We start from the raw sequence: 27,986 nt of genomic DNA, 5'->3' as shown, positions 1-27,986 counted from the left end.
CACTGGGCCTTGGCGATATGGCTGGAAACTGTATCACCGTATTAACGTGGACTTAAACAAGTTGAAAAACGTATTCAGGTGTTACCATTTAGTGGTCAATTGTACGGAATATGTACTGTACTTTGCTATCTACTAATAAAAGTTTCAATCAATCAATCAAAGTCTTTTGTATCGGTCGATATCGATAATTATTGATATTTTTTTATGACCAAACGGAAAATAAGCAGCAGGAGAAAAATATATGAAATTATTATGTTACTATTATGTTGGATCCACTATGGACTGGACTCTCACAATATTATGTCAGACCCACTCGACATCCATTGCTTTCGGTCTCCCCTAGAGGGGGGGGGGTTACCCACATATGCGGTCCTCTCCAAGGTTTCTCATAGTCATTCACATCGACGTCCCACTGGGGTGAGTTTTTCCTTGCCCGTATGTGGGCTTTGTACCGAGGATGTCGTTGTGGCTTGTGCAGCCCTTTGAGACACTTGTGATTTAGGGCTATATAAATAAAGATTGATTGAGATAAAGATTGATTGAAATGTAAACATTTGTATTTAAAATGTAACTTCCTCTGGTTATAATCCCTCAGCTATCAAGGCCGAAATTAAATGTCAACAATGTCAACAATAGTAATAAAAAATTATCGAACATTTTATCGAACGCATTTTTTATTGAAATTGATTACTCTGACGAAAAAAAATCTTGAACATTTTATCAAACACATTTTTTATTGAAATTGATTACTCTGACAAAAAGGAAAAAAATTATGGGACGTTTTATCGAACACACTTTTTATTGAAATCGATTACTGTGACAAAAAGGAAAAAAATTATTGAACATTTTATTGAACGCCTTTTTTATTGAAATTGATTACTACAACAAAAAATTAAAAAATTATCAAACGTTTTATCAAACAAATTTTTTATTGATATTTATTACTTTGACAAAAAAGAAAAACATTTATCGAATGTTTTATCGAACACATTTTTTATTGCTATCGATTGCTCCGACAAAAAAGAAACAAAATTGTCGAACGTTTTATTGAACGCATTTTGTTATTGAATCGATTACTCCGACAAAAAAACAACAATTATTTAATGTTTTATCAAACATATTTTTTTATTGATTTTTATTACTTTCACAAAAAAAAAATAAAAAAAATAATCGAACGTTTTATCGAACGCATTTTTTTATTGAAATCGATTACACGTATTGATATTGTTTTATCGCCCAGCCCTACTGACGGCCACCACGATGGCTGCTTCCTGTCACATGGTTTAGTCCCGGTGTGCTTTCAGGGCTCTGGCCGACATGAACAGCGACGGTCGTATGGACATCCAGGAGTTCTCCATCGCCATGAAACTCATCAAACTTAAACTCCAGGGTCACCCTCTGCCCCCCACGTTGCCCCTCAGTATGAAGCAGCCCCCGCTACCTCTACCCCCGCAGAGCGGCTTTGGTAAGGCGGCGAGCGCGCGTGCAGGTCATAGCGCGTAGATCTGTGTCTACTCTGTCTGCTTGCGTCTCTCCAGGCATGCCACCCATGGCGGCCATCGCCCCTCCCCTACCTGGCGTGCCCCCGCTTCCGCTGCCTCCGCTGCCCGTCGGGGTGTCTCCGTCTCTCGTCTCGGCAGCACCGCCACCCCTCCCCCAGCCCATGGCCAACGGAGCCCTTCCCACGGGAATGATGCAGCCAATGTCAGGCTTCTCCCACCCGGGTAACACACTGACCACCACCTGCTGATGTTTTTACCTCGACCAGGGGTGTCCAAACTACGGCCCGCGTGCCAAGTGCGGCCCGCTGACGTCTTCAAATTGGCCCGCACGAAGTCATGAGTTTATTAAGTAATCAATTTAAAAGTCTAATGACTTTGTTGCTGCTATTGTGTTGCCATCGAGTGGAAAACATGAGTTCTTCCATAATGCTCACAGCATTTACTTATATGACCCAATGCAAACAGTCTTCCCTAGTCCATCCATTTTCTACCGCTTGTCCCTTTCAGGGTTGCGGGGGAGGGGGGCTGGAGCCAATCTCTGTCATGGTGCAAAAAAAAAAAAAAATCCATCCATCCATCTATCCATTTTCTACCGCTTGTCCCTTACGGGGTCGCGGAGGGTTGCTGGAGCCTATCTCAGCTGCACACGGGTAAAAAATTAATCCAACCAACACAAATTGTCAACAGATATGGTCACTGAACTTTGTGGATATTACAAACCCCGTTTCCATATGAGTTGGGAAAATGTGTTAGATGTAAATATAAACGGAATACAATGATTTGCAAATCATTTTCAACCCATATTCAACTGAATGCACTACAAAGACAACATATTTGATGATCAAACTCATACATTTTTTTTTTTTTTTTTCAAATAATAATTAACTTAGAATTTCATGGCTGCAACACGTGCCAAAGTAGTTTGGAAAGGGCATGTTCACCACTGTGTTACATGGCCTTTCCTTTTAACAACACTCAGTAAACGTTTGGGAACTGAGGAGACACATTTTTTAAGCTTCTCAGGTGGAATTCTTTCCCATTCTTGCTTGATGTACAGCTTAAGTTGTTCAACAGTCCGGGGGTCTCTGTTGTGGTATTCTAGGCTTCATAATGCGCCACACATTTTCAATGGGAGACAGGTCTGGACTACAGGCAGGCCAGTCTAGTACCCGCACTCTTTTACTATGAAGCCACGTTGATGTAACACGTGGCTCGGCATTGTCTTGCTGAAATAAGCAGGGGCGTCCATGGTAACGTTGCTTGGATGGCAACATATGTTGCTCCAAAACCTGTATGTACCTTTCAGCATTAATGGTGCCTTCACAGATGTGTAAGTTACCCATGTCTTGGGCACTAATACACCCCCATACCATCACAGATGCTGGCTTTTCAACTTTGCGCCTATAACAATCCAGATGGTTCTTTTCCTCTTTGGTCCGGTGGACACGACGTCCACAGTTTCCAAAAACAATTTGTAATGTGGACTCATCAGACCACAGAACACTTTTCCACTTTGTATCAGTCCATCTTAGATGAGCTCAGGCCCAGCGAAGCCGACGGCGTTTCTGGGTGTTGTTGATAAACGGTTTTCGCCTTGCATAGGAGAGTTTTAACTTGCACTTACAGATGTAGCGACCAACTGTAGTTACTGACAGTGGGTTTCTGAAGTGTTCCTGAGCCCATGTGGTGATATCCTTTACACACTGATGTCGCTTGTTGGTGCAGTACAGCCTGAGAGATCAAAGGTCACGGGCTTAGCTGCTTACGTGCAGTGATTTCTCCAGATTCTCTGAATCATTTGATGATATTACGGACCGTAGATGATGAAATCCCTAAATTCCTTGCAATAGCTGCTTGAGAAATGTTGTTCTTAAACTGTTCAACAATTTGTTGACAAAGTGGTGACCCTCGCCCCATCCTTGTTTGTGAATGACTGAGCATTTCATGGAATCTACTTTTATACCCAATCATGGCACCCACCTGTTCCCAATTTGCCTGTTCACCTGTGGGATGTTCCAAATAAGTGTTTGATCAGCATTCCTCAACTTGATCAGTATTTATTGCCACCTTTCCCAACTTCTTTGTCCCAAAATTTTTTTTTATCAGTTTGAACATCAAATATGTTGTCTTTGTAGCATATTCAACTGAATATGGGTTGAAAATGATTTGCAAATCATTGTATTCCGTTTATATTTACATCTAACACAATGTCCCAACTCATATGGAAACAGGGTTTGTATAAAAAACATCCATTCCCCATAAAAATTCAAAATTACACCAATTTAAATCCATAACAAAGCAAAACACTCTTATGTTTGGCACTTCTTAGCTGCTTGATATTTCTGATTAATTGCAACATTTTAAAGGGGTTGTCACGGAAGTAGACAAGGTAGGAGTCGAACTTTCACATACTTTTAATATCCAATTATATTAATTATATATCCATTTGATTAATATTATATGTACACATACAGTATACATGTATAGGCTTTCGGCCGTCAACCAAATTTTGTTTAGCCCAATCTGGCCCCCAAGTCAAAAGGTTTGGACACCCTTGATCTAGACCAGCGTCATGGTCAACTGAAACGATGACCACGTTTTGTTGCTTTGGACTCGCAGCGTCCTCGGTCAGCAAGGCCTCCTTTAACCGTTCCAGCGCCAAGTTGCAGAAGGGGCCATCATTTGATGCTGCAAGGTGGGTGACCCGTGAAAGCCCGCTTGCAGGTTATGCTGACGACGCATCGGACCACAGAAGCCTGATGGCATGTGTCTCGTCCTGTGCTCCTTGTCGCAGCGCTCAGCCTCCACTAGCACAAGTTGACTGGGCCGTCCCTCAGTCGTCAAGGCTCAAGTACCGGCAGCTGTTCAACTCCCACGACAAGATGATGAGCGGCCACCTCACTGGTAAACACATGCTTGTTGTTATTGAACATTTTATTCAGAATATCCAGTCTGTCCCCCGGGTACACAGGTTTGAGGCTGGCAGATAAAACACAGGCTACTCTAATGTAGGCTAGACCAGGGGTCGGCAACCCGCGGCTCTAGAGCCGCATATAGCGCCGCCCTAGTGGCTCTCTGGAGCTTTTTCAAAAATGTGTGAAAAATGGAAAAAGATGAGGGGAAAAAAATATATATATATTTTTTTGTTTTAATATGCTTTCTGTAGAAGGACAAACATGACACAAGCCTCCCTAATTGTTACAAAGCACACTGTTTATATTAAACATGCTTCACTGATTCGAGTATTTGGCAAGCACCGTTTTGTCCTACTAATTTTGGCGGTCCTTGAACTCACCTTAGTTTGTTTACATGTATAACTTTCTCCGACTTTCTAGGACGTGTTTTATGCCACTTCTTTTTCTGTCTCATTTTGTCCACCAGACTTTTAACGTTGTGCATGAATGCACAAATGTGAGTTTTGTTGATGTTATTGACTTGTGTGGAGTGCTAATCAGACATATTTGGTCACTGCATGACTGCAAGCTAATCGATGCTAACATGCTATTTAGGCTAGCTATATGTACATATTGCATCATTATGCATACTTGCCAACCCTCCCGAATTTTCCGGGAGACTCCCGAAATCCAGCGCCTCTCCCGTAAACCTCCCGGGACAAATATTCTCCCGAAAATCTCCCGATTTTCGGCCGGAGCTGGAAGCCACGCCCCCTCCAGCTTCATGCAGACTTGAGTGAGGACAGCCTTTTTTCATGACGGGAGGACAACAGGGTGACAAGAACTAAATCATCCAGACTAGAGATAAATTGTATTATTATGTTTATCTTACCTAAAAATAAATATATTTATTAATTTAAAGAAAAAACTAAATAAATTTTTACTATATTTTGCTAAAAACATCAAAATGAATTGTATTTTTATTTGTATTTTTTCGTGACTCCTTATTACATCCAGACAAGGAATTATACATTAAAATAAACATATTTGAAATAATTGATTTTAAATTATCATAATAATTCATTTAAAATGACCATATTTAATTATTAAAATAATTGCTTGTTTATCAACAACTTTAGCATTTTATTCATTACATTTTGAAACTATCAGAACCCAAGTTATGTTATATTCCTTAATATTTATTTATGCAAGTTTGAAGTATCAATTATCTAAACACAGTTTGTTTGCATATTTTCAGGATGTAGATATCTCATATATATATATATATATATATATATATATATATATATATATATATATATATATATATATATATATATATATATATATATATATATATATATGTATGAAATACTTGACTTGGTGAATTCTAGTTGTCAATATACTCCTCCCCTCTTAACCACGCCCCCAACCACGCCCCGCCCAAACCCGACCACGCCCCCAGCCCACACCTCCCGAAATCGGAGGTCTCAAGGTTGGCAAGTATGTCATTATGTCTCATTTGTAGCTATATTTGAGCTCATTTAGTTTCCTTTAAGTCATCTTAATTCAATTTATATCTCATGACACACTATCTGTATGTAATATGGCTTTTAATTTTTTGCGGCTCTAGACAGATTTGTTTTTGTATTTTTGGTCCAATATGGCTCTTTCAACATTTTGGGTTGCCTACCCCTGGGCTAGACGATTATGGCAAAAATATAAATCACGATTATTCATTAATTTGAAAACGGGAGTATTTGTTGGACCACCAAAACTCGGGGAACTGGACTTTTTTGGGGGAATTTTGCCTATCGTTCACAATCTTTATGAAAGACAAGAAGGCAAAAGATTTTTGTTTTTTTGCATTCTAACATGTAAAAATTGTCTTGTTCTTGGTGGCTAGCAATGCAGCTAATGGCAGTGATCGATTCTACCTCAAAATCACTTTAAAAATGCATTCAGAAATCGTCACAAATACTTCATTTACTCTCTGTAACCTGTATAATAACCAAGCTGTAGCGACATTGTTATTGTAAGAGCGAACACTGAGGAACTCTTTTTCTACTAACACATCGGCGTGCTATGGTCTTAGCCGTAAAAGCTAGCTACCGTCAAAGTCACGCCAACCTCACTCTCTCGGCTTCCGTCTGCTCCAACGTCTCACTCTTCCTTCGTGCTCGCTTCTAAAAGCAGCAGTTCATCCTCAGTATATTCAGCTTCAAAAAGACAAGGTTGTGAATCCTCATTTGTCCAGAAATAGTCTTTTTCGTTGTCTGTTACCAAGTCTGCTATGATTGGAAAACACACCTGTGTTTGCTTCCGGAAGTAGGAACACGCATTTGTTGCCAGAAGTTGGAAGTGCGTTGCTATGGAAACGGAAATCAATGCGCGGAATAAATCAGTCCTGACAATGATTAAAATGACCAAAATATGGTAAATATTGTACATATTACATATTGTTTTGAACTATTACTACATTATATATATAATTGCAGTGTGTATATTGTACATATTACATATTGTTATAAAGGTGTATGTTACTACATTATATATATACCTGCAGTGTGTATATTGTACATATTACATATTGTTATGAACTGTTACTACATTATATATATACTTGCAGTGTGTATATTGTACATATTACATATTGTTATGAACTATTAGTACATTATATATTTACTTGCAGTGTGTATATTGTACATATTACATATTGTTATGAACTATTAGTACATTATATATATACTTGCAGTGTGTATATTGTACATATTACATATTGTTATGAAGGTGTCTGTTACTACATTATATAAATACTTGCAGTGTGTATATTGTACATATTACATATTGTAATGGAGGTGTCTGTTACTACATTATATATATACTTGCAGTGTGTATATTGCACATATTACATATTGTTATGAAGGTGTCTGTTACTACATTATATACATATTTGCAGTGTGTATATTGTATATATTACATATTGTTATGAAGGTGTCTGTTACTACATTATACATATACTTGCAATGTGTATATTGTATATATTACATATTGTTATGGAGGTGTCTGTTACTATATTATATATATACTTGCAGTGTGTATATTGTACATATTACATATTGTTATGAAGGTGTCTGTTACTACATTATATATATACTTACAGTGTGCATATATATATATATATATATATATATATATATATATTAAATATTGTTATGAAGGTGTCTGTTACTACATTATATACATACTTGCAGTGTGTATATAAAACGTTGATGGGTGGTTTTGAAGTTGTTTTAGAGGCTTTGAAGGCTATAACGGTGACTCATTAGTCGCATCTTCCAAGCATTTTTTTTTTTATCATCTTTAAAATCCCCCCTGCCCAAACCGAGCAATGCAGGAAGTGATCACTGATCAGTGGGCGGGACATGCTAACAGCCAATCAGGTGACAGTATCAACTATCATATTTGGTTGATTCTTTGCATGAAGTGAGAAGAGAAAGTCCAAATTGTGGATGAAAGAGGAAAAGTCACCTGGACAGTTTTTAGATTTTTCTAAAGGAACCCTAGTCAGACCAATGTGGTCTGTAAATGATGCAAGGCAAGCCCGCTAATACCACACCACCTTAACCGCTCTCACCCTCTAGAGCAGGGGTCACCAACCTTTTTGAAACCAAGAGCTACTTCTTGGGTACTGATTAATGCGAAGGGCTACCAGTTTGATACACACTTAAATAAATTGCCAGAAATAGCCAATTTGCTCAATTTACCTTTAACTCTATGTTATTATTAATAATTAATGATATTTATCTTTGTGGAAACACTGATCATCTTGATTTCTCTCAATAAATATATATAGAAACAGATAAATATCAATATGCAACACTTTATTTTTATATTTTCTCACATTTTTCAAATTGAACATTTTCAAATGATCACTTCTAAGACAGTCTTTTGAAATCACAATATCCCATTTCAACTAGCTAGCCACTAACATTTTTTTAACAAATCATGAATTACTTTGCACCATGTTTGTACAAATAATAACTCATGTAAAATACAAAAGTCAACTCTCAAATGTTTAAATAAATCATGTCACACTTTGAACTGGACACCAAATCTGTTATCTGTTTCTTTGTCAGTTAGTGAAGACCAAGTCTTTAAAATATTTTCTTGGATTTTCAAATTCTATTTGAGTTTTGTCTCTCTTAGAATTAAAAATGTCGATCAAAGCGAGACCAGCTTGCTAGTAAATAAATCAAATTTAAAAAATAGAGGCAGCTCACTGTTAAGTGCTGCTATTTGAGCTATTTTTAGAACAGGCCAGCGGGCTACTGATCTGGTCCTTACGGTCTACCTGGTGCCCGCGGGCACCGCATTGGTGACCCCTGCTCTAGAGCACAGCTGTAACTTCTTGCCACTAAACCTGCAGAAAATAGTTCTTCTCAGGTTTTTCTATGTTTACATTTTCACGCTTTGCACTATTTTCTTACACTTTATGAAGCATTCCTTACATATTCCTTCATTTTTAAGAGCTTATTGTTAAGTGTTCAATGTGATTTTACTATTTTGTTGACATTGTTGGATTATAATCAGAGGAAGGTTACATTTCAAATAGAAATGCTAACATTTAATTTGTTTATCAATCGGTCATAAAAAGTATCAATACTTATCGATATCGACTGATATAAAACACTAATATCATGATTAGGGATGTCCCGATCCAGGTTTTTGCACTTCCGATCCGATACCGATATTGTTTTTGCATTTCCGATCCGATACCGATACTGACCGATACCGATACTGACCGATACTGGCCTATCCGAGCATGTATTAAAGTTTAAAGTTATTTAGCCTACTTAGTTGTCAGAATCATGTTGAAAAGGGTTTTAGTACTCTTGATAACAACTAGCCAGCTGAATTAGGGGAGTTTGAATAATACACAATGGTTGGTAACAAGAAACTGACCTGTTTATTCAAGGATAAACACAAAATAGACAAAATTATACATGACAAACAGAAATGGCATCATTGAACTAGGGCTGGGCGATATGGCCTTTTTTTTAATATTGCGATATTTTAAGGCCATATTGCGATACACAATATATATCTCGATATTTTGCCTTAGCCTTGAATGAACACTTGATGCATATAATCACAGCAGTATGATGATTCTATGTGTTTTGATTGATTGATTGAGACTTTTATTAGTAGGTTGCACAGTGAAGTACATATTCCGTACAATTGACCACTAAATGGTAACACCCGAATAAGTTTTTCAACTTGTTTAAGTCGGGGTCCACTTAAATTGATTCATGATACAGATATATACTATCAGATATATACTATCATCATAATACAGTCATCACACAAGATAATCACATTGAATTATTTACATTATTTATAATCCAGGGTGTGGAGGGGGGCGCCGGATGTAAGTGTCAAAAAGACAGCCAAAAGAGTTTGATAAGAGAATAAATCTAAAGTTAAGATATAGGGTAGAAATGCACCCGTTTGCAGGAAATGTAGTCTTGATTTTCAAAATTTTCTTTCAAGGCTTGCATGTCTACATTAAAACATTCTTCTTCATACTGCATTAATATATGCTACTTTTAAACTTTCATGCAGAGAAGGAAATCACAACTAAAAAAATCACAAATTTTTTCATTCGGTGTTGATGTGGAAATTTTTGCTTCTGCATTTTGATGGTGTGGACGTGTGGCCCCGAATGGAGATAAGCGTCTCGACAGACGTCACAATATTTGAACAATGATGACGAAAACTGTTTTCTCTGTCGTGTCCGTGTGTCGAAAATTGTTATGCGCTTATTTTTTTATTTGATTTTGTGCGTGGCATATAATTGCTATGCGCACAGGCGCGCACCTTAGAGAGAACGTTGGTCACACGGCTGCGCTAGCATCACAGCTAACGTTAGCCATGCTGCTACCTCTCTGCTCGGGGAGGACGTATACGTATGTGACATATGACGTGACAGTATGTGACGTGTGTAAGAAGGTGCGCTTGCTGTCTGTGAGAGGGAGACACAGAAAAGAGTGAGAAGAGCCTGTAGTGTAATGCCAGCAGCTAAAAGCAACTGCGTGAGAATCCACAGATGGATGTGTTGAAGGTGTGCTGGAAAATGCGGAACGGAAATTACGGAGCAGCAGAAAAGTGGAATGTATTATTTAAATCAGTGTGTTGGAAAACACGGACCGGAGTTTTTTTTAAACTGGATCTGGATCGGCATTTTCCCATGCCTTGCCGATACGCATTTTTTGGCAAATATCGGCGGCCCATCCGATCCAAATATCGGATCGGTACATCCCTAATCATGATACAGTTTTCAGCCATATCGCCCAGCCCTAGTATTAATACTTTTTGAGCACATTCAACAATACCGCGATGATAATGGTAACAGTGATCATATTGGTCACAATAACCGTGATATACATCTTTTATATCATTACATCTTGACTCTAATGCCATCGCTCTTCTACTGTTACATCTGTAGTGCAGGAGTTAAACCACAGGGTTTCCAGTTTTTTTCATCCCAGTCAGTGCTGTTTCGTCCTTCAGCCAGACGTGTCACCTCGGGCCAAGGGCCAAAGACCTTAATACGACTTTGGAGCTGGGCTGGCTGGTGCACGTCCATTTATTGACATTTCTCTCCCTTTGTGTTTCAGGTCCCCAGGCGCGCACCATCCTCATGCAGTCCAGTCTTCCTCAAGGCCAGCTCGCCTCAATATGGTCACTACTTTGAGTTTCCGCTATTAAACCGCATGTCCAACTGGAGTCACTAATAAAGGGAGTTTCACATCCACTTGTCCAACAGGAGCCTGTCAGATATTGACCAGGATGGGAAGTTGACTGCAGAGGAGTTTATCTTGGCCATGCACCTCATAGACATGGCCATGTCTGGCGTGCCCCTCCCCCCAGTGCTCCCACCAGACTACATTCCACCTACTTTCAGGTACGTAGGGCTGCACAAGTACCATATTTTACGGACTATTGGGCACACCGAGATATAAGCCGTACCCAGAAAAGTTTTGAAGAAAAAATAATTTTCTAAGCCACAGATGTATACGTTGTGAAATTAGTTATTTACACGGAAATATTTTATAAATGTTTATTTACGTGCCTTAATTGTTTCCAAATGGTGTCTGTAATACAGCAGTAAAACGGATGATCAAACACAACAGAAGTCATTGTCACGGATAGGGATGTCCGATAATATCGGACTGCCGATATTATCGGCCGATAAATGCTTTAAAATGTAATATCGGAAATTATCGGTATCTGTTTCAAAAAGTAAAATTTATGACTTATTAAACGCCACTGTGTACACGGACGTAGGGGGAATTACAGAGCGCCAATAAACCTTAAAGGCACTGCCTTTGCGTGCCGTCCCACTCACATAATATCTACGGCTTTTGACACACTCACAAGTGAATGCTAGGCATACTTGATCAACAGCCATACAGGTCACACTGAGGGTGGCCGTATAAACAACTTTAACACTGTTACAAATATGCGCCACACTGTGAACCCACACCAAACAAGAATGACAAACACATTTCGGGAGAACATCCGCACCGTAACGCAACATAAACACAACTGAACAAATACCCAGAACCCCTTGCAGCACTAACTCTTCCGGGACACTACAATATACACCGATATCCGATATTCCGATATTGTCCAACTCTTAATTACCGATACCGATATCAACCGATAGTTGTGGAATTAACACATTATTATGCCTAATTTTGTTGTGATGCCCCGCTGGATGCATTGAACAATGTAACAAGGTTTTCCAAAATAAGAGAACAACTTCAACTCAAGTTATGGAAAAAAGTGCCAACATGGCACTGCCATATTTATTATTTAAGTCACAAAGTGCATTCTTTTTTTTAACATGCCTCAAAACAGCAGCTTGGAATTTGGGGCATGCTCTCCCTGAGAGAGCATGAGGAGGTTGAGGTAGGCGGGTTTGGGGGGAGCGGATTTGAGGTGGGGGGGTTGCGGGGGGTGTATATTGTAGCGTCCCGGAAGAGTTAGTGCTGCAAGGGGTTCTGGGTATTTGTTCTGTTGTGTTACGGTGCGGATGTTCTCCCGAAATGTGTTTGTCATTCTTGTATGGTGTGGGTTCACAGTGTGGCGCATATTTGTAACAGTGTTAAAGTTGTTTATACGCCCACCCTCAGTGTGACCTGTATGTCTGTTGACCAAGTATGATTTACATTCACTTGTGTGTGTGAAAAGCCGTACATATCGTGTGATTGGGCCGGCACGCAAAGGAAGTGCCTTTAAGGTTTATTGGCGCTCTGTACTTCTCCCTACGTCCGTGTACACAGCGGCGTTTTAAAAAGTCATGAATTTTACTTTTTGAAACCGATAATTTCCGATATTACTTTTTAAAGCATTTATCGGCCGATAATATCGGCAGTCTGATATCGGAAATCCCTAGTAACAAAGTTATTTACCTTCCAATTACAGTACAATACTAAACAATTCTACAGTAATGAGAAATACAACTTTATATCCTGTAAAATGGTTGCTTGTATTGTAATTATACATTATGATAACATTGCATTATAATCACTGTATAGTTTTTTTGGTTTTTTTTTTTTCAGTTTAAGAGACTACAGCTCTGAGTCTGTCCGCATTAAGCCAAATATTTATGAAAGTATATTATTGGAACGCGTGGCACATAGTCAGTCTAAAAGTAACATGTCTTACTTCAATCTATATTTTCAGTTTTAATGCATTTGTGTGTATGTAAAAAAAAGTTTGCAATTTAAATTGCAATTTTGGCGAGAAAAATCAAAAAACAAATTTCCGACATGGTGCAGCCCGAGTAAATAGTATTTTGAAATATCGCATTTCCCCATTATCATCCTGCGATCTTTACCTCTGTGCACCTGCGTATGACAACACGACTGGACTGCGTGTTGCAGGCGTGTGCGAAGTGACAGCGTTCAGTCGGACCAGAAGAGCGTCCCGGAGGAGGTGGAGGAAGAGGCGGAGAGCAGCCAGGACAAGAAGCTCCCAGGTGACGGTCACAGTATCCTCTATTAGGTCATTTGTTTGCCTCCACAATAATAATATTTGTATGCACTTGCTCTTGCCCGCCCCACAGTGACCTTTGAGGATAAGAAGCGGGAGAATTTTGAGCGAGGAAACCTGGAGTTGGAGAAGCGACGTCTGGCTCTCCAGGAGCAGCAGAGGAAAGAACAGGAGAGGCTGGCTGCAATAGAGAGGGAGGAGCAGGAGAGAAAGGTCGGGCAGAACAAGCTTTCATCAGCACACTTTGATACAGACTTTTCAAATACCAGATGTACTTGATATCTACGGTACTCAGCTGCATCTAACGCTGTCCTGATCCGATATTGCTATCGGATACCGGTACGATATCAGCAAAACGTCGGATTATATCAGTTTACAACGCACTTTTCTGATTTAAGCGCTACGATGCAAGCAGTCCTGCGGCGTGTTTACTGGTGTGCGATATCATGTGCGATACAAGCAATCCTGCAGCGTGTTTACCTGTGTGGGATACCATGTGTGAAACAAGCAGTCCTGCAGCGTCTTTACTTGTGTGTGATACAAGCAGTCCTACAGCGTGTTTACTTGTGTGTGATATCATGTGCGGTACAGGCAGTCTTGCAGCGTGTTTACCTGTGTGCGATACCATGTGTGAAACAAGCAGTCCTGCAGTGTCTTTACTTGTGTGTGATACAAGCAGTCCTGCAGCGTCTTTACTTGTGTGTGATACAAGCAGTCCTACAGCGTGTTTACTTGTGTGTGATATCATGTGCGGTACAGGCAGTCCTGCGGCGTGTTTACCTGTGTGCGATACCATGTGTGAAACAAGCAGTCCTGCAGCGTCTTTACTTGTGTGTGATACAAGCAGTCCTCCAGCGTGTTTACTTGTGTGTGATACAAGCAGTCCTACAGCGTGTTTACTTGTGCGTGATACAAGCAGTCCTACAGCGTGTTTACTTGTGTGTGATATCATGTGCGGTACAAGCAATCCTGCAGCGTGTTTACCCGTGTGCGATACCATGTGTGAAACAAGCAGTCCTGCAGCGTCTTTACTTGTGTGTGATACAAGCTGTCCTACAGCGTGTTTAATTGTGTGTGATATCATGTGCGGTACAAGCAATCCTGCGGCATGTTTACCTGTGTGCGATACCATGTGTGAAACAAGCAGTCCTGCAGCGTCTTTACTTGTGTGTGATACAAGCAGTCCTACAGCGTGTTTACTTGTGTGTGTGATATCATGTGCGGTACAAGCAATCCTGCAGCGTGTTTACCTGTGTGCGATACCATGTGTGAAACAAGCAGTCCTGCAGCGTCTTTACTTGTGTGTGATACAAGCAGTCCTACAGCGTGTTTACTTGTGTGTGATATCATGTGCAGTACAGGCAGTCTTGCGGCGTGTTAACCTGTGTGCGATACCATGTGTGAAACAAGCAGTCCTGCAGCGTCTTTACTTGTGTGTGATACAAGCAGTCCTACAGCGTGTTTACTTGTGTGTGATACAAGCAGTCCTACAGCGTGTTTACTTGTGTGTGATACAAGCAGTCCTACAGCGTGTTTACTTGTGTGTGATATCATGTGCGGTACAAGCAATCCTGCAGCGTGTTTACCCGTGTGCGATACCATGTGTGAAACAAGCAGTCCTGCAGCGTCTTTACTTGTGTGTGATACAAGCTGTCCTACAGCGTGTTTACTTGTGTGTGATATCATGTGCGGTACAAGCAATCCTGCGGCATGTTTACCTGTGTGCGATACCATGTGTGAAACAAGCAGTCCTGCAGCGTCTTTACTTGTGTGTGATACAAGCAGTCCTACAGCGTGTTTACTTGTGTGTGTGATATCATGTGCGGTACAAGCAATCCTGCAGCGTGTTTACCTGTGTGCGATACCATGTGTGAAACAAGCAGTCCTGCAGTGTCTTTACTTGTGTGTGATACAAGCAGTCCTGCAGCGTCTTTACTTGTGTGTGATACAAGCAGTCCTACAGCGTGTTTACTTGTGTGTGATATCATGTGCGGTACAGGCAGTCCTGCGGCGTGTTTACCTGTGTGCGATACCATGTGTGAAACAAGCAGTCCTGCAGCGTCTTTACTTGTGTGTGATACAAGCAGTCCTACAGCGTGTTTACTTGTGTGTGATACAAGCAGTCCTACAGCGTGTTTACTTGTGTGTGATACAAGCAGTCCTACAGCGTGTTTACTTGTGTGTGATATCATGTGCGGTACAAGCAATCCTGCGGCATGTTTACCTGTGTGCGATACCATGTGTGAAACAAGCAGTCCTGCAGCGTCTTTACTTGTGTGTGATACAAGCAGTCCTACAGCGTGTTTACTTGTGTGTGTGATATCATGTGCGGTACAAGCAATCCTGCAGCGTGTTTACCTGTGTGCGATACCATGTGTGAAACAAGCAGTCCTGCAGCGTCTTTACTTGTGTGTGATACAAGCAGTCCTACAGCGTGTTTACTTGTGTGTGATATCATGTGCAGTACAGGCAGTCTTGCGGCGTGTTAACCTGTGTGCGATACCATGTGTGAAACAAGCAGTCCTGCAGCGTCTTTACTTGTGTGTGATACAAGCAGTCCTACAGCGTGTTTACTTGTGTGTGATATCATGTGCGGTACAGGCAGTCTTGCGGCGTGTTTACCTGTGTGCGATACCATGTGTGAAACAAGCAGTCCTGCAGCGTCTTTACTTGTGTGTGATACAAGCAGTCCTACAGCATGTTTACTTGTGTGTGATATCATGTGCGGTACAAGCAATCCTGCAGCGTGTTTACCTGTGTGCGATACCATGTGTGAAACAAGCAGTCCTGCAGCGTCTTTACTTGTGTGTGATACAAGCTGTCCTACAGCGTGTTTACTTGTGTGTGATATCATGTGCGGTACAAGCAATCCTGCGGCGTGTTTACCTGTGTGCGATACCATGTCTGAAACAAGCAGTCCTGCAGCGTCTTTACTTGTGTGTGATACAAGCAGTCCTACAGCGTGTTTACTTGTGTGTGATATCATGTGCGGTACAAGCAATCCTGCAGCATGTTTACCTGTGTGCGATACCATGTGTGCAACAAGCAGTCCTTCAGCGTCTTTACTTGTGTGTGATACAAGCAGTCCTACAGCGTGTTTACTTGTGTGTGTGATATCATGTGCGGTACAAGCAATCCTGCAGCGTGTTTACCTGTGTGCGATACCATGTGTGAAACAAGCAGTCCTGCAGCGTCTTTACTTGTGTGTGATACAAGCAGTCCTACAGCGTGTTTACTTGTGTGTGATATCATGTGCAGTACAGGCAGTCTTGCGGCGTGTTAACCTGTGTGCGATACCATGTGTGAAACAAGCAGTCCTGCAGCGTCTTTACTTGTGTGTGATACAAGCAGTCCTACAGCGTGTTTACTTGTGTGTGATATCATGTGCGGTACAGGCAGTCTTGCGGCGTGTTTACCTGTGTGCGATACCATGTGTGAAACAAGCAGTCCTGCAGCGTCTTTACTTGTGTGTGATACAAGCAGTCCTACAGCGTGTTTACTTGTGTGTGATATCATGTGCGGTACAAGCAATCCTGCGGCGTGTTTACCTGTGTGCGATACCATGTGTGAAACAAGCAGTCCTGCAGCGTCTTTACTTGTGTGTGATACAAGCAGTCCTACAGCGTGTTTACTTGTGTGTGATATCATGTGCAATACAAACAGTCCTGCAGCATGTTTACCTGTGTGCGATACCATGTGTGAAACAAGCAGTCCTGCAGCGTCTTTACTTGTGTGTGATACAAGCAGTCCTACAGCGTGTTTACCTGTGTGCAATATCATGTGTGAAACAAGCAGTCCTGCAGAGTGTTTACTTGTGTGTGATATCACGTGCAGTACAGGCAGTCTTGCGGCTTGTTTACTTGTGTGCTATATCATGTGCGATACATGCAGTCCTGCAGCGTGTTTACATGTGTGCGATATCATATGCGAAACAAGCAGTCCTGCAGCGTCTTTACTTGTGTGCGATATAATGTGCGATACAAGCAGTCATGCAGCGTGTTTTTCTGTGTGAGATCATATGCGTTTCAAGCAGTCCTGTGGCGTGTTTACTTGTGTGCGATATCATGTGCGAAACAAGCAGTCCTGCAGCGTCTTTACTTGTGTGTGATATCATGTGGGATACAAGCAGTCCTGCGGCGTCTTTACTTGTGTGTGATATCATGTGCAGTACAGGCAGTCTTGCGGCTTGTTTACTTGTGTGCGATACCATATGCGAAACAAGCAGTCCTGCAGCGTCTTTACTTGTGTGCGATACAAGCAGTCTTACAGCGTGTTTACCTGTGTGTGATATCATGTGTGAAACAAGCAGTCCTGCAGCGTGTTTACTTGTGTGTGATATCACGTGCAGTACAGGCAGTCTTGCGGCTTGTTTACTTGTGTGCTATATCATGTGCGATACATGCAGTCCTGCAGCGTGTTTACCTGTGTGCGATATCATATGCGAAACAAGCAGTCCTGCAGCGTCTTTACTTGTGTGCGATATAGTGTGCGATACAAGCAGTCATGCAGCGTGTTTTTCTGTGTGAGGTCATATGCGTTTCAAGCAGTCCTGTGGCGTGTTTACTTGTGTGCGATATCATGTGTGAAACAAGCAGTCCTGCAGCGTCTTTACTTGTGTGCGATATAATGTGCGATACAAGCAGTCATGCAGCGTGTTTTTCTGTGTGAGATCATATGCGTTTCAAGCAGTCCTGTGGCGTGTTTACTTGTGTGCAATATCATGTGGGATACAAGCAGTCCTGCAGCGTCTTTACTTGTGTGTGTGATATCATGTGGGATACAAGCAGCCCTGCGGCGTCTTTACTTGTGTGTGATATCTAATGCAACTGCACTGCAAACGAGACTGAAAGTGAAAAAGAGACAACAAGTTGTGTGTTTGCTGTTTCCCCGTGTCAGGAGCGCGAGAGGCTGGAGCAGGAGAGGAGGCGGCAGCAGGAGCTGGAGAAGCAGCTGGAGAAACAGAGGGAGCTGGAGAGACAGAGAGAGGAGGAGAGACGCAAAGAAATCGAGAGGAGAGAAGTAGGGCTGCACCATTAATCGACATAGAACCCACATGCAGGTTTTAGTTAGTGCATTTGAGTGACAGACACGTCGGCCAATCAGAATTGTCGAGCCTCGTGTCCTCTGCCACCTGCCCAATCAAAAGTGTTTACAGGACACGACGTGTTTGTGTGCACTGCAGTGGAGGTAGTCAGTCGACTAATGACAAACAGTTTTGATGGTGACAAGCCCTGGACTGATAGTCCATCAGACAAATCAATCAAAGGAAAATTAAGTCCTAATACTTTGATAAATTGGTTGTTAGTCCGTGTGTGTCTTTTGCTTTTTCTCCCGCTGTTTTTTGCCAGCTTTTTGGTTAATTTTGTATGTTGAAACTTAAAAATCATAGTTTTTGACACTTGGCGCCATACTTGCCAACCCTCCCGAATTTTCCGGGAGACTCCCGAAATTCAGCGCCTCTCCCGAAAACCTCCCGGGGCAAATATCATACCTGCCAACTACTCCGGTTTTCATCAACCTATTCCGGGTTACGGTTGCAGTGATAAAAAATACGGTTTTTCATTAATTAAAAAAAAAATTTTTTTTTAAAGTTTTATTCACGAAATCGCGTAACAACAATGACAATCGACACTGCTTCCCGTAACTTCCTATCGAGCCATTCCGAATGCCATGCGTGAGGCTATTTATAGCACCGCTGCCACGCACGAGGCACCAGTTGCCATTGTTTCCAAACGAGCGAACGATCATGGAATCAGCCGGAGAGAAATCGCAAACGAGTCTTAAACCGAAAAGAAAACTGCAGTCATTCCGTGAAGAATATTCAAAAGCCTATCCGGGAATAATTATCCGTTCCAAAAAGGGTGAAAACTACGCGAATTGCACCTTGTGCAGACAAGATTTTTCGATCGGACACGGAGGAATTAGCGAGGGAATGCAATACGGCTTCCACAGGCGAAAACATTTACAAAATACTCGCGGAAGAAATAGACTCAAACGAAATTCCTTGGCAGAATTTGGTTTGCTTTGCTGCCGATAATGCTGCAGTGATGATGGGATCTAAAAAGGGTGTTGCAGCTTTCATTACGGAAATGTCTCCTTCGGTAAGTACAGTTCGTAGCATAAAAAAACTGACAAAACATAAAATTTTAAGTAAATCTTTTATTACATAAACAATAAATCAAATCAAAAATAATTTCTGTGTACAGTATATCTTTTTATTTGTGATAACGATAACATGTTCAAAACAAGTAACATATAATATATATACTATTCTATTACTCTTTATTAATTTGAAAAATGTCGTCATGAAGTTTTATATTTATATTTATTTATATTTCTTTCATAAACCAAAATTTCGACCTGAAGTTTCTTGTTACAATAATGTCTGCAATATCAATAATGACATGTCTTATTTATATTGTGTAATTTGAACCAAATACTCTCAAAAATCTTATTCTTTCAAGTTGTTGAAAGTTTCAACATATATGATAGACTGATAGAAAAGTGATGGTTTTAGCAACATTTTAACCTGTCTGAATGCTAATAATCATTTTGCGTCGGGGGGCGAATGAACCCCCCACCAGGACTTTGTCCTGGACCTACCGGGGCCTGCGGCCCCTGGACCCTGGCTACTAGGTTTTTCTGATTTCAAAAGTTGGCAGGTATGAAATATTCTCCTGAAAATCTCCCGATTTTCAGCCGGAGCTGGAGGCCCACGCCTTTTTTCACGTCCGCTTTCCCACGATATAAACAGCGTGCCTGCCCAATCACGTTATTCCATACCGCCGATGAGCATGGTGCAGATGGAGAAGATCTTCTCGGCGTCCGTGTTGGCGCACGCGTTGCCAAAGCCGACGCTGGTCAGGCTGCTGAGGGTGAAGTAGAGGGCGGCGATGTACGAGCTGCGCACCGACGGGCCGCCGACCGTGTTGTTGACGTAGGGCATCTCCAGGCGTTTGCCCAGCTCATGGAGCCATCCTTGGGGAAAAGACGGGAGGACAACAGGGTGACAAGAACTAAATCATCCAGACTAGAGATAAATTGTATTGAAGCCGAGTGTCCAAAAATGATTCCTGAGCGCGGCACCGCTGCTCCCCACTGCTCCCCTCACCTCCCAGGGGGTGAACAAGGGGATGGGTCAAATGCAGAGGACAAATTTCACCACAGCTAATGTGTGTGTGACAATCATTGGTACTTTAACTTAACTTAACTTAACTTTACTACACTTTGCATTCATATTTTGCTCTTTGTTACGTTTTTGTTGTGTTCTGCTTGATTGTAAAAGAAACACAACTATGGAGGAGCTAGTCTGAGAAGTAAAATATATTCATATGTTGTTAATACTCAGTGTTTTATTGTTCATAGTTAATATTCTAAATCTCACTTTCTTTATTTTCATGTACATTTTGGGTGTCCCGTTCAGTAAAAAAACTGTAAAATTCCATTCCGTTTTTTTTCAAGGTGGTCTGTCATAACTTATTTAGAATTCTATCGGACATTGTGATTTTGGTATTAGTGTTCCTGGAAAAAAAGGACCCAAACACACATACTGTACAGCAGATTTTTACAGCTAAATGTGTACATGTACCGTATTTTTCGGACTATAAGTCCCCGTTTTTTTCATAGTTTGGCCGGGGGTGCGACTTATACTCAGGAGCGACTTTTGTGTGAAATTATTAACACATTACCGTAAAACATCAAATAATATTATTTATCTCATTCACGTAAGAGACTAGACGTATAAGATTTCATGGGATTTAGCGATTAGGAGTGACAGATTGTTTGGTAAACGTATAGCATGTTCTATATGTTATAGTTATTTGAATGACTCTTACCATAATATGTTACGTTAACATACCAGTTGGTTATTTATGCCTCATATAACGTACACTTATTCAGCCTGTTGTTCACTATTCTTTATTTATTTTAAATTGCCTTTCAAATGTCTATTCTTGGTGTTGGCTTTTATCAAATAAGTTTCCCCAAAAATGCGACTTATAGTCCGGTGCGACTTATATATGTTTTTTTCCTTCTTTATTATGCATTTTCGGCAGGTGCGACTTATACTCCGGTGCGACTTATACTCCGAAAACCACGGTACTGTACATCAAGGGTGTTTAATTAGCATTAGCATGCTAGATTTTTTTGTGCTAATTTTGCAGTTTTACACCTCAGCGTCAAATATTTTGTTACTTGACGAATGATACCTGTTAGCATGCTTATTTTGGTATGCTAGCTTTTTTAAGTGAAATTTGTAGGTCTTGTAGACCTCAGTCATATTTTTGGTACGTGATGCACGCTAACGTTAGCATGCTAGCATTTGAAACGTAATTTGCAGGTATACATACACCTCAGCGTCAAATATTTTGTTACTTGACGAATGATATTTGCTAGCATGCTAATGTTGGTAGGCTAGCTTTTTTTAAGCTAATTTTGTAGGTGTGCACCTCAGTCATAATTTGGTACTTGACGCATGCTAACATTTAAAAATAATTAGGCAGGTTTACATACACCTCAACATCAAATATTTTGTTACTTGACGAATGATATCTGTCAGCATGCTAATGTTAATATGCTAGCTTTTTAAAGCTAATTTTGTAGGTACACACCACAATCATATGTTGGTACTTGATGCATGCTAATGTTAGCATGCTAGCATTTTAAAAGAATTAGGAAAGTTTCAGTGACGTGCGGTGAGGTTGATGGCTGGTGAGGCACTGACTTCATCACAGTCAGATTTACAAACATGTGAACCCTAAAGAGTATCTTATTCACCATTTGATTGGCAGCAGTTAACGGGTTATGTTTAAAAGCTCATACCAGCATTCTTCCCTGCTTGGCACTCAGCATCAAGGGTTGGAATTGGGGGTTAAATCACCAAAAATTATTCCCGGGCGCAGCGCCGCTGCTGCCCACTGCTCCCCTCACCTCCCAGGGGGTGATCAAGGGATGGGTCAAATGCAGAGGACAAATTTCATTACACCTAGTGTGTGTGTGACAATCATTGGTACTTTAACTTAACTTTAACTTTACACATACAAACTGTAGCACACAAAAAAGCACATTTAATAAAAAAAACGTTATTATGGTCTTACCTTGACTTATAAATAAAGTCCATTCGCCGCTGTTGTGCTGGATTAATGAACCCCCTGACGGGTGTGTTATATCAACTAAAGCCCTCACTTAAACTTTCCACGTGCAAGATTGAATCTATTCAAAAAAGTGTAACCGAGGGTTTATAAATGTCGCCTATACTGTATGAAACTACAAAATAACAAACACGGAGGCTCCAGTTTACACGAGGACCACTTTATTTACCTTCTTTCAAAAACCTCCGCTCCACTACAACATGTCATCACTTCCGCTCTTGGCGCCTTCAAAATAAGAGCTGAAGGCATATACTGTATAACAGCGCATAACAGGAACTTAACATCACAAATAGGAAAGCCCATAAAATAGGTTACAAAAGTTATTTAATAAGAAGCCAAAAAGTGCAAAAACAATAATGTTCGTGTTGGAGGAGTTGTGAATTAGGTACACCTGCAGACTGCAGGTGTACCTAATGTTGTGGCCCTGCAGTCATTCACAACTCCTCCAACACCAACATTATTGTTTTTGCGCTTTTTGGCTTCTTATGAAATAACTTTTTTAAATAGATTCAATCTTGCACGTGGAAAGTTTAAGTGTGGGCTTTAGTTGATATAACAATTTTACGGCGGGGGTGCAGGAGGCGGGGCTACTGGAGCCTCAGCCAGTGCGTCTTTTGCAGCCGTTTTATGATCGCACAGCACAAGAAATACGTTACACACATACAGTTGTTGACAAAATACACTGTACATTATATACCTCAGCTAACTAAACTATGGAAATGTATAATATAGTTCATATAGCAATACAGTCTCACTGCACAGCAGGCCAGCAGTTAGCTGAGTCCGCAATCCATGGTGAGGCACAACGCAGTGACGTGCCTCAACTGGCTGCTGATCACCGCACCGTCTCTTCTCAGTATTTGAACGGCAAATGTGAAAATTCAGCGATTTTGAATAAAAATAATCTAAAACTGGTGAAGTTAAATGGAAAATAACTTTATAGTATAATCACTGCATACATATAACAATTTAATTAATTTTTTTTCTTTTTACATTTTTTTTCTTTCCATGATGGCAGGTGAGGCCCCGCCTCACCTGCCTCTAGTGACTGCACGTCACTGGAAAGTATACACCTCAGCGTCAAATATTTTGTTACTTTGTTACTTGTTACTTTATTTATTTTAAATTGCCTTTCAAATGTCTATTCTTGGTGTTGGGTTTTATCAAATACATTTCCCCAAAAAATGCGACTTATACTCCAGTGCGACTTATATGTTTTTTTCGTTCTTTATTATGCATTTTCGGCCGGTGCGACTTATACTCCGAAAAGTACGGTACATATAATTTATACACGCATACACATTGGCCCCCCCAGACACATTTTTTCTTTCAATGTGGCCCCCGAGTCAAAATATTTGCCCACCTCTGTTCTAATGTGTGGCACCTTGAGACAAGAATATGTTGATTCCCACTGGAAAAGCAACATGTCTTCCTTCACTCGATATTTTTGCAGTTTTATGCATTTATATGTCTAAAATATAAAAATTGCAATTCTGGCAATTAGGTTTTTCTTCCAAATCGCGCAGTTGTAGAGAGAAGTAAGAAGGGAAAAAGAGTGTGGGTTGATTACGATGCATATTAAATAAACCGACAAATGAGCTGTATCCAATGGCAACCAATTGTGTCTGTTGTCCAGGCTGCTAAGCGAGAGTTGGAGCGGCAGAGGCAGTTGGAGTGGGAGCGGCAGCGTCGCCAAGAGCTTCTGACTCAGAGAAACCGAGAGCAGGAGAGCATAGTTCTGCTAAAAGCCCGCAAGAAAACCCTGGAGTTTGAACTGGAGGCCCTGGTAATCAAACATGCGCCCCGAAAAAAACAACACACACGTCCAGGAGATCGACATTACCATCCCTGTCAATTACAAACTGCTCAGCAGGAAGAACAGCGTGGCTAATTGCTTCGAAATCACTGAATGTAATTACCTGCTTCCTCTTCCCGTTGGACAGAACGACAAGAAGACCCAGTTGGAGGGCAAGCTGAAGGACGTCCGGTTCCGTCTGTCGGCGCAGCGCAGAGAGGTGGAGCAGACCAACCAGACAAGAGAAACACGCATCGCTGAGATCACGCTGTTGCAACAGCAGCTGCACGTACGCGCCCAGATGTCGCCTTCATCCCCACGCGTGATCTTACTCTTGCGCTTGCTGTTGCAGGACTCGCAGCAGTGGCTGGGGAGGCTCATTCCTGACAAGCAGAGTCTCAACGAGCAGCTCAAACAGGTCCAACAGAACAGTCTGCACCGTGAGTACGACTCACATCCATCCGCTGGGCCTGGCTGGTCCAGGCGCTTCACTTTTCCCACATTTTGTTATGTTACAATGGAATAAATTCATGTTTTTCCTCAAAAATCTACACACAATACCCCATAATGACAATGTGAAAAGGTTTTTTCTTGTGAATTTAGCGAATTATATAAAAATAAAAAAATCACATGTACATAAGTATTCACAGCCTTTGCGCAACACTTTGTTGATGCACCTTTGATTATTTAAGAAGAAAACTCCTTATTGTCCTTGCACAAGCATAGACAGTACACCAGATAAATAAGTACATTAAAAGATAGATATAAACTATAAAAATATATAGATTAGTCAGGATAGAGGGAAAGATGAATGTCGCAATGTACAGAGACATCCTGGATGAAAAGCAACGCTTCACATCCAACCCGATGGAGCTTGAGAGGTTATTATGGGGTATTGTCTGTATCATTTTGAGAACAAAAATACTCGTATTGCATTCAGGAATAAGGCTGTAACATAACAGGGCTGGACGATTATGGTAAAAATAATACTCACGATTATTTTGATTAATTTTAATTTGGATCATGATTGATTACACGATTATTATCATTTGAGAACACAAGTATTTATTGTACCACCAAAACTTGACTTTAATTTAAATTTGCATGCACGCTGCGCGACATATTAATCCATATTCATTTTTTTTAAATATTATATCAGCGTTTCTCCGAAATTGCCAAAATACCTGATGGCGGTGAGGGCGCGGTTAGGGGGCGTGGTCAAGTCGACATCATCACATGATTTGCTGTGATGCATATTCTTTAAAAAGGCCAAAAAATTTGATCATATATTTAAACCAAATCTGTTATTGATATGTATAGTATTAAAATGTATATTTTTCTTACATAATATAGTTTTGTTCTATTTTTAAATTGTTGCTGCTTATTGTACTTTGTTGAGAATTTTTTTTAGTTTTTTGATAGATTTCTCCAATCATTTTAGTCACTCTTTCTTTAATAAAAACGACTGGCAACAATTTTAGCATCTATTTTTGGTGTTATTGTAGACTGTACTCGACTTTAGAGACTCTTTACTTGTGTCGCGCCATGACGTCTTGGCGCTGCCTTTCTCTCAATAAAAACCTCCAGTGTCATCTTAAATTGTGAAGCTCGTTGTCCACGGGTATATATTAAAGCACGGACACGCTGCTTCCGCTCCAGACAACCCCGTGCATATAGCTTACATCATCACAATAATTCGGTTTCGGGAGTGCTGTTCCGGTGATCAAAGTACGTTTTTTTCCGGCCAAATTTTCACTGCATCATTAGTCAATAGTACATGAATAATAAACTATGTATAGCCATTCATACTGTAACTACCTGCTGGTGTTAATGGGTATGTTAGTGTGTTATGGTGGTCATTTTCCCCATGGTCTGTGAACACACCGCGTCAGCGGAGAATGAAGAAGTGTTGTGTGTCTAGAAGTGAAGCACGGAGGTAATACTTGTTGGAATTGGGCCCTTTAGCATAAAATTGGCAATAAAAGCTAAAAAAAAAAAAAAAAAAAAGGCCGTCAGACTTTGTTTTCTTCTGGACGCTACAATACATTATAATTAGAGATGTCCGATAATGGCTTTTTTGCCGATATATGATATTCAGATATTGTCCAACTCTTAATTACCGATACCGATATATACAGTCGTGGAATTAACACATTATTATGCCTAATTTTGTTGTGATGCCCCTCTGGATGCATTAAACAATGTAACAAGGTTTTCCAAAATAAATCAACTCAAGTTATGGAAAATAATGCCAACATGGCACTGCCATATTTATTATTGAAGTCACAAAGTGCATTATTTTTTTTAACATGCCTCAAAACAGCAGCTTGGAATTTGGGACATGCTCTCCCTGAGAGAGCTTGAGGAGGTTGAGGTGGGCGGGGTTGAGGTGGGGTAGGGGTTCTGCAAGAGTTAGTGCTGCAAGGGGTTCTGGGTATTTGTTCTATTGTGTTCATGTTGTGTTACGGTGCGGATGTTCTCCCGAAATGTGTTTGTCATTCTTGTTTGGTGTGGGTTCACAGTGTGGCGCATATTTGTAACAGTGTTAAAGTTGTTTATACGGTGTTGCGTCACACCAGTTCTTCCTCCCAGGGAGTCTAAGTTACTGGTCAATCCCAAGTTCTTTTGATGACATATATGCTGAGTAAGAAGGACCACCAAGACAGAATAGGAATATTTTCAAGTATTATGTGATTGGACCGGAACGCAAAGGCAGTGCCTTTAAGGTTTATTGGCGCGCTGTACTTCTCCCTACGTCCGTGTACACAGCGGCGTTTTAAAAAGTCATAAATTTTACTTTTTGAAACCAATATCGATAATTTCCGAACCAATACCGATAATTTCCGATATTACATTTTAAAGCATTTATCGGCCGATAATATCGGCAGTCCGACATCCCTAATTATAATACTTTATTTTGTGAGGTGGCAGCTAATATAAAGCCGTGGTGCACCGCCACAATCAAATATATTAAGGGTAAACTCACTATGTTTTCATGATCGTGAGAAGCCTTAATCGAAATCAAAATGTGAATAATTGTCCAGCCCTAAAAAAAGTGTGTAAAAAGTGAATAAGAGTGAATACTTTGCCGGTGAATAAGTGACCCACGCGTGTGTGTGTGTGTGCAAACGTGCAGGTGACAGTCTGTCGTCGCTGCACAAGGCTGTGGAGCAGAAAGAGTCCAGCAGACAGCAGATCAAAGAGCAGCTCGACACGGTGGAGAGAGAAACCCGGGCCAAACTGCTGGAGATCGATGCGTTCAACACGCAGCTGAAGGTAAGCAAGCGTTGACCGCCCTGTTGGTGCGACACACAACGCCGTGTTCCACCATACTGACAGGGTTTTATCAGCGTTCCCTCCAGGTTTAGTTAACAAACAATGTTAGATCCATGAATTCATAAATTGACAATTTTACAGACCGAAAGGGTTTAGGCTGAAGTTGAGCACTTATTTCGCCATACCCTAAACTCAAATATAAGATGTAGTAAAACCAGGAGACATTGGGCTCTGATATTGAGCGCCATAGGAATGTGAAATTTCCTTTACAGATGTTTACATCTTAGAGCGAGCGACTGCAATGCGA

General features: G+C 40.8%; 1 protein-coding gene across 3 annotated transcripts in view; it reads left to right on the top strand.

Moving 5' to 3' along the window:
• itsn1 (intersectin 1 (SH3 domain protein)) overlaps positions 1-27,986 on the top strand; it is a 145,821-nt gene that overhangs the window by 31,925 nt on the left and 85,910 nt on the right. For all 3 annotated transcript variants that reach the window (XM_061966681.1, XM_061966672.1, XM_061966690.1), the window contains exons 5-17: positions 1,305-1,465; positions 1,539-1,724; positions 4,122-4,197; positions 4,297-4,406; positions 11,077-11,140; positions 11,226-11,363; positions 13,351-13,445; positions 13,533-13,672; positions 18,356-18,478; positions 24,245-24,394; positions 24,552-24,692; positions 24,756-24,843; positions 27,540-27,679. In XM_061966681.1, coding sequence (XP_061822665.1) covers positions 1,305-1,465; positions 1,539-1,724; positions 4,122-4,197; positions 4,297-4,406; positions 11,077-11,140; positions 11,226-11,363; positions 13,351-13,445; positions 13,533-13,672; positions 18,356-18,478; positions 24,245-24,394; positions 24,552-24,692; positions 24,756-24,843; positions 27,540-27,679 — 1,612 coding nt within the window. The remainder of the gene's footprint in view (positions 1-1,304; positions 1,466-1,538; positions 1,725-4,121; positions 4,198-4,296; positions 4,407-11,076; positions 11,141-11,225; positions 11,364-13,350; positions 13,446-13,532; positions 13,673-18,355; positions 18,479-24,244; positions 24,395-24,551; positions 24,693-24,755; positions 24,844-27,539; positions 27,680-27,986) is intronic.

The sequence above is a fragment of the Nerophis lumbriciformis genome, linkage group LG02 (assembly GCF_033978685.3).
Source record: "Nerophis lumbriciformis linkage group LG02, RoL_Nlum_v2.1, whole genome shotgun sequence".
NCBI lineage: Eukaryota > Metazoa > Chordata > Actinopteri > Syngnathiformes > Syngnathidae > Nerophis > Nerophis lumbriciformis.
This window is presented reverse-complemented; position numbering and strand designations above follow the sequence as displayed.